Raw genomic sequence first — 18176 nt, forward strand, 5'->3', positions numbered from 1 at the left:
CCCAGATGTGTTTTAAGATAACTGGGCCACATTTGCTGAAACATATGTGGGCCACTTTTGGCTCACACCCAAATGAGCCAGTGCTCACTGAGTCATGTCATTGCCAAAACTGGCCCAGATGTGTTTTAAGATAACTGGGCCACATTTGGATCATCACATGTGGGCCACTTTTGGCTCACACCCAGATGAGCAAGTGTTCACTGAGCCATATCTTTGCCAAAACTGGCCCAGATGTGATTTAAGATAACTGGGCCACATTTGCAGCATCATATGTGGGCCACTTTTGGTTCACACCCAGATGAGCCAGAGCTCACTGAGCCATATCATTGCCAAAACTGGCCCAGATGTGTTTTAAGATAACTGGGCCACATTTGGATCATCATATGTGGGCCACTTTTGGTTCACACCCAGATGAGCCAGAGCTCACTGAGCAGTATCTTTGCCAAAACTGGCCCAGATGTGTTTTAAGATAACTGGGCCACATTTGGATCATCATATATGGGCCACTTTTGGCTCACACCCAGATGAGCAAGTGCTCACTGAGCCATTTCATTGCCAAAACTGGCCCAGATGTGTTTTAAGATAACTGGGCCACATTTGCAGCATTATATGTGGGCCACTTTTGGCTCACATCCAGATGAGACAGAGCTCACTGAGCCATATCTTTGCCAAAACTGGCCCAGATGTGTTTTAAGATAACTGGGCCACATTTGGATCATCATATATGGGCCACTTTTGGCTCACACCCAGATGAGCAAGTGCTCACTGAGCCATATCATTGCCAAAACTGGCCCAGATGTGTTTTAAGATAACTGGGCCACATTTGCAGCATTATATGTGGGCCGCTTTTGGCTCACATCCAGATGAGACAGTGCCACTGAGCCATATCTTTGCCAAAACTGGCCCAGATGTGTTTTAAGATAACTGGGCCACATTTGCAGCATCATATGTGGGCCACTTTTGGTTCACACCCAGATGAGCCAGGGCTCATTGAGCCATATCATTGCCAAAACTGGCCCAGATGTGTTTTAAGATAACTGGGCCACATTTGGATCATCATGTGTGGGCCACTTTTGGTTCACACCCAGATGAGCCAGAGCTCACTGAGCCATATCTTTGCCAAAACTGGCCCAGATGTGTTTTAAGATAACTGGGCCACATTTGGATCATCATATATGGGCCACTTTTGGCTCACACCCAGATGAGCAAGTGCTCACTGAGCCATATCATTGCCAAAACTGGCCCAGATGTGTTTTAAGATAACTGGGCCACATTTGCAGCATTATATGTGGGCCACTTTTGGCTCACACCCAGATGAGCAAGTGCTCACTGAGCCATATCATTGCCAAAACTGGCCCAGATGTGTTTTAAGATAACTGGGCCACATTTGCTGAAACATATGTGGGCCACTTTTGGCTCACACCCAAATGAGCCAGTGCTCACTGAGCCATATCTTTGCCAAAACTGGCCCAGATGTGATTTAAGATAACTGGGCCACATTTGCAGCATCATATGTGGGCCACTTTTGGTTCACACCCAGATGAGCCAGGGCTCATTGAGCCATATCATTGCCAAAACTGGCCCAGATGTGTTTTAAGATAACTGGGCCACATTTGGATCATCATATGTGGGCCACTTTTGGTTCACACCCAGATGAGCCAGAGCTCACTGAGCCATATCTTTGCCAAAACTGGCCCAGATGTGTTTTAAGATAACTGGGCCACATTTGGATCATCATATGTGGGCCACTTTTGGCTCACACCCAGATGAGCAAGTGCTCACTGAGCCGTATCTTTGCCAAAACTGGCCCAGATGTGTTTTAAGATAACTGGGCCACATTTGCAGCATTATATGTGGGCCACCTTTGGCTCACATCCAGATGAGACAGTGCCACTGAGCCATATCTTTGCCAAAACTGGCCCAGATGTGTTTTAAGATAACTGGGCCACATTTGCAGCATTATATGTGGGCCACTTTTGGCTCACATCCAGATGAGCCAGTGCTCACTGAGCCATATCTTTGCCAAAACTGGCCCAGATGTGTTTTAAGATAACTGGGCCACATTTGCAGCATTATATGTGGGCCACTTTTGGCTCACATCCAGATGAGACAGTGCCACTGAGCCATATCTTTGCCAAAACTGGCCCAGATGTGTTTTAAGATAACTGGGCCACATTTGCTGAAACATATGTGGGCCACTTTTGGCTCACACCCAAATGAGCCAGTGCTCACTGAGCCATATCATTGCCAAAACTGGCCCAGATGTGTTTTAAGATAACTGGGCCACATTTGCAGCATTATATGTGGGCCACTTTTGGCTCACATCCAGATGAGCCAGTGCCACTGAGCCATATCTTTGCCAAAACTGGCCCAGATGTGTTTTAAGATAACTGGGCCACATTTGCTGAAACATATGTGGGCCACTTTTGGCTCACATCCAGATGAGACAGTGCCACTGTGCCATATCTTTGCCAAAACTGGCCCAGATATGTTTTAAGAAAACTGGGCCACATTTGCTGAAACATATGTGGGCCATTTTTGGTTTACATCCAGATTAGTCATTGTTGATTGTGCCACGTTTTTGCCATAGGTGGCCCACATTTGGTTTGTGATATTTGGGCCATATTCATTATTTATCATATGGGCCACTTTAGGCTCACATTCAGATTACACAATGCCATAAGTGCCGCATCTTTGCCTAAAAAGGCCCACATGTGATTTAAAATATTTGGGCCATATTTGCCATTTTACATGTGGGCCACTTCAGGCTCAGACACATTTGGTCCGGGCCATAAGTAGGCCTGAAGTGCCGCATCATTGCCTGAAGTGGCCCACATCCGTCTGCTAGCTGTTTCTCAAGCATGTGTCAGGCAGGTTTACACACGCCACAGTGCTTTCAGGAGAAAATCTACAACAATCCATCTTCAGTGCGTGAGAAGGGTCTCATACCAACACCACCCTCCCTCAGCGTCCTGATCATAACTGAAAATTCCATTCCAGTTTGCCAGGATCTTACTTTAAGCCTTCCAGGAAAAAATCCTTAAAGCAGTAGGAGGCCAACATGAGTCCACGTAGAGGTCTCATTACAAAACTCATTTTTTAAGATATCATCTGCTGCTAACAAAAATATATGTGTGGGTGTCATATATGTGCCCACATATCTGTGCAGGCCATCTGTGCAGGCCAAGCAGGCCATAGCAATGCCACATGTCAGCCAAGCGCAAAGAAATAAACCAGAACTGGACCTTATCTGAGCCACAAAATCTGTGTATATTAAATGTGGAGTCATTTCAGCCTTAATAAGCCTGTTAACAAGCAGAATCACCGAAGGAAAGAAGAGAACAGAAAAAGAGACGAGCAGAAACACAAGAACTACAACTGACTTCAGCCACAGCCTTAGATTAAATCAACTGAAGAGAAAAGAAGACATTAAATCTGTGAAGATCTCAGCAGAGGAGGATTAAACAACTCCATAAACAGCATTACCAGCTTCACTTATTACTAACCAGACTGACTTTATTTCTGTCAGACGTCTACAAAAGGTTTTATTGAGAATTAACAGAGCTTTAACTCTAATGTGTTTCATTAGAAGTCACCATAACAGTGATTAGTGTTTCCATTAGTTGGGCTCTTAACTCTTATTATAGCATTGGTCTTTTTTGGCCACTGTGACAGTGTGTTTGTTAAACATATTTGAAGAAGAAAAGAACGCTAAAGTGAAACGAGATCAGGTGATGGTGGTTACCTGTTGATGGCTTTATAATCATCATGAAATAGCTTGATTCACTGATGTTTTTTTGTTATCTAAAAAATCTCTCTGTACGCAATCGTGCTCTCTTTCCATGAGAATCCATGCAACATATAAAATGTTTTTGAGATGCGTTCACCTCAAAATTATTTTTTTTATATGTTGTAGAGACAATATGTGTTAAGAAATGCTGAACTAAATGTGTCTTTTTTCTGTGAAGGTATTTTTCAAAGGCAAACATTGCATGATAATTCTGTCTTCTGTAGCCAAAAAATGGAATTAAGACTTTCTAAGATAATTTATATTCGCTGCTGTTCATACTGTTGGCCATTTCTGTCACCTGATTGAGTTTGGGTTTCATGCCACTGTTGCCTTGCCTTCGACTTGCTTACTTGCAGTTTAAAAGACACTTATTATTCGATGATATTATTTATTTGACCGCACAATTTTTGAACTGAACTGAATCAACAATGAAATAACTGAATAATTTCACTATTGTCTAATGACTGACACTATTGCCTTTTTACAGCAGATAATGAATTTAACTCATATTTGATGGTTTAATAATCGATTTTCCTGCTTATGGAGTTTGAAACTTGAAACTTTGAAACAAGCTGTATTGTATTAAGCGCTATATAAAATAAAGGTGACTTAACTTCTCAGAGCAAGACATAGAGGTATTTTACACCATCTAAGATGCACATATTTTCTAAAAGAAAAGGCTAAAACCCTGACAGATTCTTAAACTTCCTCACAATAGCCAGCTTTGCTATCACTGTAAAGACATTGTTACTAAAGACCAGAGCCCTATTCTTTGCTGCTAAAAGATAATATCCTCCTGGGACCCAGGAATAGACTTTTGTCCACTGTAGTGGACATTATATTTTAGTGAATTTCTCTGACATCATACATGTCACACCTGGGTGTCCTGTAAAGAGCACATTCAGGGCTTTTCAGAGATACCAAATGTTTGGAGGTTTCACCATGAAAACAACTTATCCTTGGTCTTTAAAAATGTCTGACATTAATTTAGTGATCAAATGTAGGAAACATGATAATATATTGTAATTATAATTTAAATCGGACTGCTTTTCAAATTGTATTTCATAAACCAACATCTCAGGAAAATGTTATGGGGTTTCAAATAAAAAAAATGACTTTCTGTTACAGAACAGGGCATTGATTTCATACATGTCCACTGTAGAGGACATCAGGACTTAAATCATGTTTATAAGGCATTTTGGGAGACACAACAAGAGAATATGGAAATAAATTATACATCAATATTCCTATGAAATATTAGATATTATTATTAAAATGTTGCCAATTATTACTCCAATTATTACACTTATTTTTTCATTAAATGTTGCTCCAAGAACACATTAATGTGCACATTAGATACAATAGACACATTGCATTGAATGGGAATATTAATTTATAGCCATTTTACCCACATATCGCATAAAGTAAAATGGTGTATCAATTCATTCCGTTATATCTTTCATAACATAGTTGAGAATCATCTTTATACAAATTTTGGTTAAAAAAATCCTGAAACCCCAAAATGTATTGGTGATTGAAAAAAAAAAATCCCATTGTTTTTGCGTATACATATAATTTCATGTCATTTTATTTTTTACACAACTTAGTCCTGGTGTCCACTACAGAGGACATAGCATAACATATGAATAAAATATTATTTTGCAAAAATGTTTTTTTTTTTACCATTTGTTTCTTATGCTCTAAACAATGTGATGGCATGAAAAAAAAAACTAAATTCAAAACTCATTGCAAAATCAACACTTGCACAGCTTTCTAACAAGAAAAGAACGGCTTGTTTACCATAGAGTTGTTGTATGGCAGTGATGTCATGCCAGCTGAGCAGTGCAGTAGAGCCCATCTTCTTATAGTACGGTGACATGAGCGCATGACGAACTGGTGAATGAACCAAACCCAGAGTGTGGCCAATTTCATGGGCCATCACAAGGAACAGGTTGTGTCCTTTAAGACCACTCAGGGTCCATCGTTCAGACATATCAAAATGAGCTTCACCGCGGAATGGGAAAAATGCATGAGCCAGAGTGCCACCTAAAAAAATACAGAAATAATCCTGGTTGAAAGACCAAACCAAAGTCCCTGTAAGGCAAGTCATTTCACTCGCAGGCCATCTTTGAAATGGCTCTATTTTAGTCATACAAGTACCTCTTACCTCTTTCTCCAAAGCTGTTCACCAAGCTCACGATTACATTTCATATTTGAAATCACCAATGAAATCTGTCTCATAAATCTTGTTTCTAAACGCTGAAATTATGATGAAAAAATCCCCTGCATTTCCAGGCTTGAGCAGCCAATGCGCATGTGCAGTCGTAAGCAACCGGAGCTTCTGACGACAGCTGCAGTGATGCAATGACTTTACTAATTGCCGATTGGCTCTCAAATTTCTAAGGCGGGCCTTATTCAGCCATATTGTGTGTTCCTTTCTCCCATTCATAGTAATATGAGTGCACCGTCTTTGTGTATCTAAAGTCTTTTTTATAACTTTGCACAAAGAGGGTTGGTAAGTGATAATATCACACCAATCTCATGCTAACAAGAATAAAGTGTGAAGATTGTTTATTTATTTATTTATCAACACTTGAATGTGGGTAAATTTGATAAAGAAGCAACATTTTGAACAAAAAGTTTTTGTTCAAATACTTCTTCCTGATGCATTTCAGAACAATGATTAAATCATATATGGAGTAGATCACGTCCATCAACACTAGGTTGACATTTCAGTTGGTAACTTTAGGCAATTTATATGCTGTTTAAAGTTTGATGAGTGTGTTATTTTACATGTGTGTAAGAAATGCTTCTATCGCTTGTTTCTGCTTTTTCACCTGTGTTTTGATCTGGAGATTCTCTACTCTTTCAGAAGATGTGTAATAGCGCCCCCTACTGTATAACAGTGAAAACATGGATAGCCGGAAATTGTAAACATTAAACTGCAAGTAAGAACACTTTTTTTGTAAACACTTTTCCCAATTTTTTTAATGTAAATGCTAATACACAGCATGGCACAAATGCTGTCCATAGACATTAGGAACAGAATATGGTAACTATTTAATTTAAGTTATTAAGAAAGGAAAGAAAGAAAGAAAGAAACCTCCACCTGGCCCATCAAATGCATTTCCTGTCCCATCATTATGTTCCCCTTCAAAGAAAGCGAGCCTGATGTCGGTGGGACCCTGCTGGAGCTCCTGGAAGAGCAGCCCGGACACGTTACTCCAGAGCTGGAACGCTGCGTTCACCGCCACACGCACCTGACTGGGAGAGAGACTCCGCGGACAGTTCATGATACCATAGGTGAGCTGACGTTTGTGCCATTTCTCTCCTATGGAAGTATGAACAAGTATCAAACCAATGTATGTTACATTTAATACTATAATTCACTGAGTTAAGAACATTTCAAACATCTTCATACATCTTCTATTTATATGTACTACTGTATACTAAATTAATACTTCATTTTGAATTTTACATTAACGACATCTTTAAAAATGTACAACAAAGACAATCATAGTCCACCTTTTCTTGAAAGATACATAAAATGTTCTCTTCATTATAAGTGGACAGCACTATATTTAACCATGGCTGGCATCTTGACTGATTTCTTTGTAAACTAATTATATAAAATATATAATAAGTGCACCATAGATTTACAAATGAACCAGTATTTTTTTTCCATTCAAAGTGATCAGAGTAATTAACAAAAACATAAAGATGCTTATTATATCGCCACTGTGTGGCCATTTTTCACATAATTTGTTACACATTATTGTTTTCACACAAGAAGATGAATAGATTACTGAACATACGGTTATGTTACTTATAAGTAATTTCAGTAGTAGTGCCCCGTACAGTTTTGACATGACTCGTGTGCTCCTCAGAACATCCTGTGTTCTATGTGCATCAATAGCCGCGTTTCCATTACCCTTCAAATCGCGCAAATTGAAATTGCGAATTGAAAATACACCCAATGGAAACACGTCAATTTCGCAAAAAAATCCCATTTATCGCAAAAAAGTTTTTGCGCTCGCATGAGGTGGTTTTTCAGGCAATTCGAAAAATAAATATTTTTTGGAAACAGTTTTTGCGCATTTACAGGTCACCTGACGTAGATGACGTGGTGTGTTTGGACAGAATACGAGACAGAGTTATTTCGAAAAAGAGACAGTTCGAAAAAGGTTCTTGAGAATTCATATAAGACTAAAAGAATTACAGGAATAATGGATTCTAAACCTCAAATAAATGCCACAATCAAGACCTCGAAGCAGATATGAGGGAGAAACACCCAGAAACACCTCATATGTGCCGCTCAAGTAGCCTATAAGGGTCGTTCCTTCTATTAATGCTTGGAAAACAGATACGTCTCCTTCGATTAATAATAGGCTAATGGCTAGTGCAGTGGCTGGGATACATAAACCTACCAACGTCCGTTGCCATGGTTTTTGGATTAACTTATTGCGAGAAGTTTTAGTCGCATAACATCGGTTAATGGAAACGCCGTCATTTCGCAATAGTTTTTTGTCGACATTTATAAAAAAATTGCAAAAGTTTTGCGCAAATCTGTAATGGAAACGCGCCTAATGTTGCATTCAGGAGATTTAGGTCAGTTTGTGAAAAAAACAAGCAATGGCTTCATAACACAAGTGTAAGCCTTCACAAACATCTTCATAACACTTCAACAAATCCAAAAAATGTTATCACTTTTTGCCAGCACTGTATTGCACTGTGTTTGAACTGTGTGCAAAATTTGTGAGTTCGAAAAAGGTTCTTGAGAAAATGCAAAATGGCAGAACAATTTTATAGATGGAAATTAAATCAAAGATATACATTTTAAAGGGCTTGACCCAAAAATTATTTTGTTCTTAGAGCTTAGGGTTCCTAAACGCAAATCGATTCCATGCACCAGATGTCTGTGCGTCTGAGTAGATCCGCACGTTTGAGACAATCCTGCCAAGTTTGGGTTCTCTACGATTTACAGTCTCTGACGTCCATACAGTAAAAAAGAGAAGAAAAAGAAGAAGCAGAAAAAGAAGAATAAAATCAGTACAAACACAATATCCATTGGTGCTTGAACCCTTATAAATGTGTTGGACATTTATATAGTTGGACAGTAGGTGTTACAGATCTGCCAGGCTCTCTCACCAGCCAATCACAACGCACTCCCTCACCAGAGTTCTAATCACACACACCTGCATCTCATCCCCACCCTCATCACTGACACTATTTAATCCCACTCTTCACCACAGTTCATTGTCTGGTCTCGTTCGTATGATGAGGACTACTTACCTTGCCTTAGCAAACGAGCTACCTGACATCTCCAGCGATCTGGTCTCAATTCTTCTCCGTGGTGTTCCTGTCTCGTCCTTTCTCTGCGCTTTCAAATCTCCTGTTGTTCTGAGTTCCAGCCATCCTCTGCATCATCTACCCATCATCACTCCTGTAAGAAGAAACATACTATTCACTGCCAGCATCCCGCTCTCCAAATCATCATTGCACTTACCACTTCCCTGCCATCAGTTCTCCCGCTCTGTTGTTGTCTAAATAAACTCCTTGTTAACTTCCATCTCCTTCTCTTGAGTCTGATTCCGTAACAGAAGACCGGACCAATACTGATAGACAACATCATGAGCTCACCAGAACCGCTCCAGGACAACACTGATCCCATCACACCAGCCATCACAACTCGCCCCAGAGGAGTGGAGACATTGATTGGAGGGTGCACAACACCCCTTCACAGTCATAACTGACCATAAAAACCTTCAGTACTTAAAAGAAGTCAAGAGACTTAATCCCCACCAGGCCCGTTGGTCCTTATTCTTTACTCGATTTAATTTCTCCATTTCCATGGTGGTGGTTGAGGAGATTCCCCCTTCCATGTAAAGCGCATTGATTACCCAGAAAAGCGCAATATAAATGTAAGGAATTATTCATTATTTCCTATCATCCAGGTTCAGAGAATGTGAAGGCTGACACTCTTTCCTGTCTGTTTGCTCCAGAAGAGGTCAGTGAAGAACCTGAGCCCATCCTGCAACCCGAGTTAATCATGAGCCCCATCCAGTGGTCTTCAGAATTACTCACCTCCCCCAATGCCTCCAACACCGCTCCGCCGGGCTGTCCCCCCGGACGTCAGTATGTCACCAGAGCACGACGCACCCCTCTTATCCACTCTGCGCACACATCCTTGGGCACTGGCCACCCAGGGGCCAATAACACCCTCTCGCTGCTAAGCGATCGCTTCTGGTGGCCTAACATGGCTGGGGATGTGAGAAAGTTCGTCCAAGGATGCACAGACTGTGCCATGGCCAAGAGTCCTTGTCACTTACCATCTGGCAAACTTCTTCCGCTGCCCGTTCCCAACCGACCATGGTCACACCTAGGAGTAAACTTCATGTCTGACCTCCCACCTTCTGACAGTAATACATGCATCTTGGTAATAATTGATAGATTCTCCACATCCTGTCGTCTTCTCCCCCTCAAAGGACTTCCCACAGAAATGGAAACAGCAGAACTCCTCTTCAATCACGTCTTCAGATACTATGGAATCCCAGAAGACATCGTTTCAGACCGCAGTTTATATCAAGGGTATGGAAAGCGTTCTTCTCCCTCATAAGTGTGACCATAAGCCTATCATCCGGGTACCATCCCCGCAGTCGAACGGGCAGACCAAGAGGAAGATCCAGGAAATTGGCCGTTTCTTACAAACCTTCTGCCAGGGCCACCAGAACTCCTAGAACCAGTTCCTAGGCTGGGCCGAATACGCCCAGAACTCCCTCCGTCAGCCGTCTACTGGACTCACTCCCTTCCAGTGTGTACTTGGTTACCAGCCACCGTTGTTACCATGGTCAGGGGAACCAGCCAACGCCTCAGCGGTCGACTACTGGTTCTGAGAGAGCGAGAGGGTCTGGGTCTGGTCACCACCAGCTTCAACAGGCAGTGCGCAGGCGCAGGATGACAGCCGACCTCAGACGTGCTGAAACTCCCTCCTACCAGCCAGGTCAGAAGGTCTGGCTGTCAACCCGGGACATCAGGATGCGTCTGCCCTGCAAGAAGCTCAGTCCCAGATTTATTGGTCCCTTCACCATCATCAGGCAGATCAACATGTACCTCCTCCATCTTCCAGCACAATACAGAATTTATCCTGCCTTCCATGTCTCACTCCTTAAACCTCATCACTCTCCCGTCTCTGTTTCCCCAAAGCCTGGCCAAGCAGAGGAACCTCCACTTCCGTCAATTCTCGAAGATGAATTGAACCTACCAGGTCAAGAAGATCTTGGACTCCCGGCGCCGTGGTGGTATCCTGGAATATTTAATAGTTTGGGAAGGCCATGGACCCGAAGAACGATCATGGGTTCCCAGAGCCGACATCCTCGATCCCACTCTACTTGAAGCCTTCCACGCTGCTCATCCTGATCGTCCAGCACCCCGAGGAAGAGGTCGATTATTGCACTTACCACTTACCTGCCATCAGTTCTCCTGCTCTGTTGTTGTCTAAAACTCCTTGTTAACTTCCATCTCCTTCTCTTGAATCTGATTCCGTAACATTAGGATGTGTTGCACAAATTCTTCATCTCACGTTAATCATAAATTTATGTTCTAACTCAGTTAAAAATATAGAAAGAGTGGATAAGCTGAGTTTAAAATGTTCAGATAGTTCCCTTTACAGAGACGTCTAGTAATAAAGTGTTCAGTGCACTTTTACTTAAGAAACATCAAAATTCTCTCTCCAAATCTTCTTAAACTGACAAGAGCTATGCTCAGTAAATAACTAGCTTAACATGTGACAGAGGTTTTGTGAATTAGACACAATTACAGACTTCCAAAACACAAACACTGTTGTCTGAGGTATAACATGCTAGGATTTTCTCTATTATACCATAATTGCTAATTCATATTTTAGTGCACAGTGTATATATATATATATATGTATATATATATATATATATATATATATATATATATATATGTATATATTGTCCATATATTGTCATCATGAGACTACAGATTTTGTTTTTGTGTTGAGAACCCACATCAGGTACTGACATGAACACACACATACTTAAACCAATGGTGCTGCATTCCTGAGGTATTAGCACATTTTCAAACTGACAGGTCTGAATATACAGGTCCAATTCACACATACAAACACTGAGCTTTTATTTCAACACAGCTCAAAAATATCACCTATGCAGCCTCTGTTAGAATGACTGACTCTCTTTCTGCCTGTCTGTCCAACTATAACCTACACTAATCTGAGATGTGTATGTTCGTTTTAATCCACTCAATAAATAATAAATGTCTTCTGCAAAACTCGCTGCCAAATACTTGACTGAAAACAGGTAATCAGTACACTGTCAGTGTAATCTGTTATTAGTTTATACATTTTTTATAAACTTCAGCTCTTGGCAAACTGTGTGAATTTGCCTGTTGCGGTGGGCCACAAGTGGATGATCTAACCTTCTAGGCATGTATACACTTGATATGGACAGTAATTATGACTACCACTGTATTTACCCATTATTATTCAGCTCAGAATTACACCCCACCCAGCAGGCACAGAATTACCTCACAACTCCATGCAAATCCATTTTACCAAAGGACCGTTTGACAGAAAATGTTGTGTCTACCCCTTATCATCAAAACATTTTTTGTGTAAAAAAACAAACAATGAAACCATGACCTGCATGCATTCATTCAGTTTGCATCACTGTTCTGTTCAATACGTTAAGAGTAATTTGCACTGAATTACTGTTCTTGTTCTCAGTCTTTATTGCTGTCCTTTGTTAAAGATACACACATTGGCCCTCATTTATCATTCTTGCGTAGAAACGGGCGTATATATTGGCGTAAGATTATGCTTACACTCCTCTCATCGCCTGATTTATGAAGCTGTGCGTACCTTTGAAATCCAGGTGTACGCAATACCTCCCCTTGATAAATGCCGCGGTGGAAAACGAGCGTCATTAGAATAACACGCCCCTATATATTCAAGTCTCCGCTCCCCCCACGCCCTCATTTTACGCCATGGACACACGGAAGACGGCAAAGAAGAGAAACTTCTTTGAGAAAGAGAAAGCGAAACCAGGGAAGTGGAAAGAAACAAAATTGATTTCTAGATTTTTATTATTAATGACGCTTATTGATATTTAGAAGAAGAATGTCGTTATTATTATTATTTGTATTATTATTATTATTATTATTATTTAAAAGAAGAAGAATGTCATTTTTATTATTTTGTCAGTCTGAATTATTTTTTTGGTCATTGAAAACCTTTCATTACTAAACCCAGTCCGTGCACATCTGCCGGGCCTAACCATCGTTTTAAAGAATATACAACGGAGCGCGTCGAGTGTAAACGCCTCGTCCGTTTGGGGAGGTGCGCGCGCAGTCTGCGGAGACTCGCGCTGCGGAGCCAGGCGAAAGTATACAAGGCTTGAAACGTCAGGTAAAGCGCACAGGCTCGCAACTTAAGGAATACATATGCCTACAATTCAAATGCTTTGGTAAAGTCACACAATTTAAACATTGAAGTCCATGTTGCACAAAAATAAACACTGAAGTTTATAATTACTATGTTGTTGTTGTTTTTTACAGTGGGTCATTATCATATCTTTTAGTTTGTCAGTGCGTTTTGTGGTGTTAGGAATTGTTTTTCTGCGCATTCCCGCACTCAAAACGTGCGTACACCACCTCCTGAGCTGGCGTAGGATTTTAGCGTGCCGTACGCCAACGTCCATATTGATAAATCTCAAACTCACCGTGGTTTTGGGTGTACGCCAGGTGTACGCTGGAAATTTGGTGTACGCACTTTTGATAAATGAGGGCCGATGTGTGGAACAGAATGGGATTTCAGAGTTTTAAGGTGTGCCCAACACTTCATAAAAAAAACAAAAAAAATTTTTTTTTAGCAAAAAGCTCAGAAAAAAACTTTTTTTGTCAAAGACTATGCCTGGATCAGATTCAGAACAATGATCAGAACGAGAGAGAGAGAGAGAGAGAGAGAGAGAGAGAGAGAGAGAGAGAGAGAGAGAGATTTAGCGTGTGTGAATTACCTGAATCTGTGTGTCTCTCAACACTCTCAACAGTGTTCGGCAGCAGCATCTCTACTAATAGCGAAACTGTAAGTTTATCTGCTTCAAGAACAGCGCCGTTATTACATCGCTAGTGAGAAATGTCTTGTAGCTTTTAAATTGCTGAACAAATTAACTGATAAAATCTTCAGAGTAGCGCTAACAACACGTTTCTGTGCAAGTGTATGTCCGTACTGTATGTGTGTGCGTTTGAGTGAGAGAAAAGAGAGTATGTGCTTTCCGTACATAATAAAACGTAATTTTGTGGCAAAAAAACATGGAAATAATTTGTCGATTTTATCCTATTGTTTACTATATTTATTTGCTTGGTCAGTGTCGTTGTGTTTTTTTTTTTTTTTCTGTTTTAGGCTGCAAAGACCTTTGAAATAACTGAAATTTGGTGAAGTGATATGGACATGTTATGCGGTCAAGACCTGCCTGGAACTACTTTAGCCGTGCGATTCCCTGAAACTAATTTCACACCTTAGAACATTTGTCAGATTCAAGCATTCAACAGCCCCGTAGTCTTTACCTATGTGAGTGTAACGCTTCTTACGGAGATGCTGCTCGTGTCGCCCATGTCTGCCCGAGTGGCCTGTGAAGATCCTGTTGACCCTTCGGCTCCAGGAACTATGGCTCCCGACATCTTTAACCCCGCAGCGAGCTGATGACATCTTCTCCAGCGTGGCTCTGTCCAGCCGTCCAGTGACAGACAGCTGAGACAACCACTGAAACTCTCTGAAACCACACGAATAAACAGCTGCACTTCACTAGATCAGTGACCAGAGTTTTCTGGACCGTCATTAAACTGCAGTTATGATAGCTGGCATGATTTTATACCAGGTTAAGACGATGAACTGACACCCACAGTCTTATACAGTTTTGATGAATGACCAAGTTTGCTAGTGAACAAAAACATGTCAGCTTTAGCTTCATATTCCTATGTCTTGAAATACGAAGGACAATAACAAAAGTAGCTCAACTAGAAGATCATGGTGCTAACAAGGTCACAGGTTTTACCTGATGGCAGACTTGACTTCAGCGTTATGATGAGTTTCCTTCTCCTTTTGCAGGTATCCGTATCGCTCCAGAAAATCCTGCAGACATACACACATCATGTGTCAAACGTCATTATCACTTCCATCAGCCCTGTGACAGCAGCTCGAATTCACCTCGGAGATCACCAAAACCAGATATATCGGGACATCACTTATGGAAAATGGCAAATTGTTGGAATGAAGTAGTACCATAGACCATACCATAGTAACAGACACAACACAGTAGCCATTACCCATATGAGCATTGTTTGAGATGCATTTGTTGACCTCTGCATGAAAAAGGACAATCTTTAGGAAGATGTAGGCCTCCGTGCCTCTGATACTTTAGAAGATGCCCTTCACTTTATTGTGAATCCCCTAGACGAGAATACTGAATTTTCATCCAGAAAGGGATAAAAGAAGCTGCATCAAAATCATTTGAGTACACAACTTCCTTACTTGAGTGAAAGTACAGATACTACTGGTCAAATATTACTTTGATGTTACAAGTAAAAGTTTCTAAATACCGATTTTTACTTAAGTAAAAGTACAGAAGTACTTGTTATTAAAAGTACTTAAGAATCAAAAGTAAAAAGTAAATGTCAATGCATTGTTTTATTATTGTTGAATTGTTGTATGTAATACTAACAGTACCTTATGCCTCTGAAGCAACCTAGTGAATACACCTACCAGTTAGAATTATCTTTTAGAATGTTATAAAACCTATAGAAATAGGTTGAACTGAACTGACAAAAAAGACAGCAATAATCATCTTCATTTTGTATTTATTTAACACTCCTACCACCCCAACAAAAGAAGTTCACATCTATGTGTATCCATTCATGCACATTTGAATCAAGTGGTCTAAAAAAAAAATCAAACCAGCTTTAAAACCCAGCTACACAATCATAGCTGTATAACTGCCCAACAGCAATATACTGCTTTAACAAACAGCAAAACAGAAAGACCTGTTTGCCATGGATGCACGCACTGCGCCGAGGATCTGTCTTCGTTCATTTTGCCACCAGCTGATTAGTGTTAAAAGAAAACGATGAGAAATCGCTGAACTTCACGACACGCGACCCTATAGTGATTACTGATATGCATGTCACCTGCAAAAAAACAATCATGTTTTAGAGATGAAGAAAAAAGAATCATCCTCTGACTGCTACTTTCTACTCAAGGACCTTGACAAAATAAAAAGTACAATATTTGTCTTTCAAATGTAGTGAAGTGAAAGTAAAAAGTTTCCAGAAAAAATGTATAATACTCAAGTAAAGTACAGATACTCAAAAAGTGTAGTACTCAAGTAAATGTACTTCGTTACTGTCCACCTCTGAATGCATCTCATTCTAAACAAGGGTTAGACCAGAAACCAAAGGTTTAAAACAAAAAGCCTCAGTTTTCAAATGTGTGTATGAGGGGAAATGTCTGAGTCAGGTATTGGCATGCAAACTGCATATTTGCTTTTAGTGTAGGTGTGTAGTGCACTTCTGAACCACCCGGAGGTCACAGGTAGGATGAGGCTGAAGCTGCTGGAATTTGTTGGCAGATCTGCAGTGAAGCAACACATGATCAAAGTAGTGGAAATAGCTTTATTGAGAAACCAAGAATTCAACTGTTGCAGCTTTTCTCCAAAACACAGAATCATTGAACAAGTCTGCCAGTGTATAGTGAGGATAGGGAACTTGCAAACTAAAAAGCATGATAGAACCTCAAATTATTATATTATTCTTTTTATATTTAGAATTTTTTCTTTATGTATTGATTGTTGCAAATCTTTTCAGCTAAGTATCATTTAAATTTCTTTCATTTCTCGAGACACAAGCAGTTGAACATGCGGGGGAATGTAATTACAGTGAACTCACAATGAAAATCCTCCCTTGGACTGTGCCAATTATTCTGACCTCAAAGCAGGCTCATTTTCCATAGCTGAAAGCAGGACAATACATGTCTCCAACATGCTTGTATGCATTTGTATAACTAAAAACATGACTTTGGATTTAATTTACTTGAAGTTCATAACACTGTAAAAAATTGAATAATAATAATTGTTGCGCTAACTTAAAAAAATAAGGCAACTTATCACATTCAACTTTTTAAGTTAACTCAATTAATTCACTTCAGTTTAAATCAACTTAAATACTTTTGTTCATATAATGAGTGCCAGGTAATCTTTTGAACTTAAAACCTCTTGTCAAGACAAAAAAAAAAAAAAGAAAAAAAAAAGAAAAGTTCAGCCAACTTGAAAAAATAAGGCAATCTATCACACTCAACTTTTTGAGTTAGCTCAACTAATTCACTCCAGTTAAAGTCAACTCAAAAACTTTTGCTCTTGAAATGAGTAACAGGTAGCCTTTTGACCTTACAACTTATTTTCAATGCAACTAAATGCAAGCAGCTACAATCCTTGTTTTTTCATCTCCATGTTTAAAGTTAACAACACGACATAAACATCATTTCCCGTTTAAAACTAGAGGCACACAGTTTACCCATTACACCCGGGCAAGTAAGTTGCAAAAATTGCAATGAGAAGCAGCTCAACACCTCAGCACACAAATCTCAAACAGGGTGATGATCAACAATTGTAATTCAGTAAAAATATGACCTCTGAAACACATGACAGCTAAATAACAGTGACATCAACAACAGCAGCAGCAGCAGCATAAATCAAGCCGGTTATTGCAAAGCAATAATCATTTTTATATAATAGTTACCACATAATTTTTCAAGCTGCAATGCATGAAAAATTGTTTGTTCAGATACCTCAATTTGGATAGTTGGGACAACATTTGAACAAGTTTTGGACAAATACTTGAGAATCTAAGTAAGGTTTTGAAAAAAGCTAATTAGTTGAGCTAACTTAAAAAGTTGAGTGTGATAGGTTGCCTTATTTTTTCAAGTTGGCTCAAAAACTTTTGTTCATCCAATGAGTGCAGGGCATCTTTTGAACTCAAAACTTGATTTTAACTGGAGCGAATTAGTTTTTATTAATTATTTAATTTTTTTAATTAGCCTTATTTTTTAAGTTAGCTCAACTTTATTTATTTTTTTACAGTGTATGTAAGTTTTATTTCATTAGCTGTGTATTTTAAATAAATAAAAATATAACCATAGTCCATATTTAAGCGTATGTAGGCTATTAATTATTTTGAGACAGGATACAAACAAGATAACTGGTTGACAGCGGATCTTACCTGAGCCTGATCAGCTGTGGAGATTGGAGAGCTCACCGCGGTCTGAACGCACAGCAGCACGAACATCTTTATCTGTGCA

The 18176-nt window shown here is 39.9% G+C and overlaps 1 protein-coding gene across 1 annotated transcript in view; it reads right to left on the minus strand.

Annotated features, from left to right (window-relative positions):
* Window positions 1-18176, minus strand: part of mmp28 (matrix metallopeptidase 28) — a 32607-nt gene extending 14431 nt beyond the window's left edge. Inside the window, exons 1-5 of the mRNA XM_084419796.1 lie at window positions 18098-18176; window positions 14884-14960; window positions 14396-14601; window positions 6900-7121; window positions 5591-5836 (exon numbers count right to left, since the gene is read on the minus strand). Of these exons, the coding sequence (XP_084275922.1) occupies window positions 5591-5836; window positions 6900-7121; window positions 14396-14601; window positions 14884-14960; window positions 18098-18163 (817 nt within the window). The 5' untranslated portion in view covers window positions 18164-18176. The remainder of the gene's footprint in view (window positions 1-5590; window positions 5837-6899; window positions 7122-14395; window positions 14602-14883; window positions 14961-18097) is intronic.

Source organism: Rutilus rutilus (genome assembly GCF_951802725.1).
Source record: "Rutilus rutilus genome assembly, chromosome: 9".
Classification (NCBI taxonomy): domain Eukaryota; kingdom Metazoa; phylum Chordata; class Actinopteri; order Cypriniformes; family Leuciscidae; genus Rutilus; species Rutilus rutilus.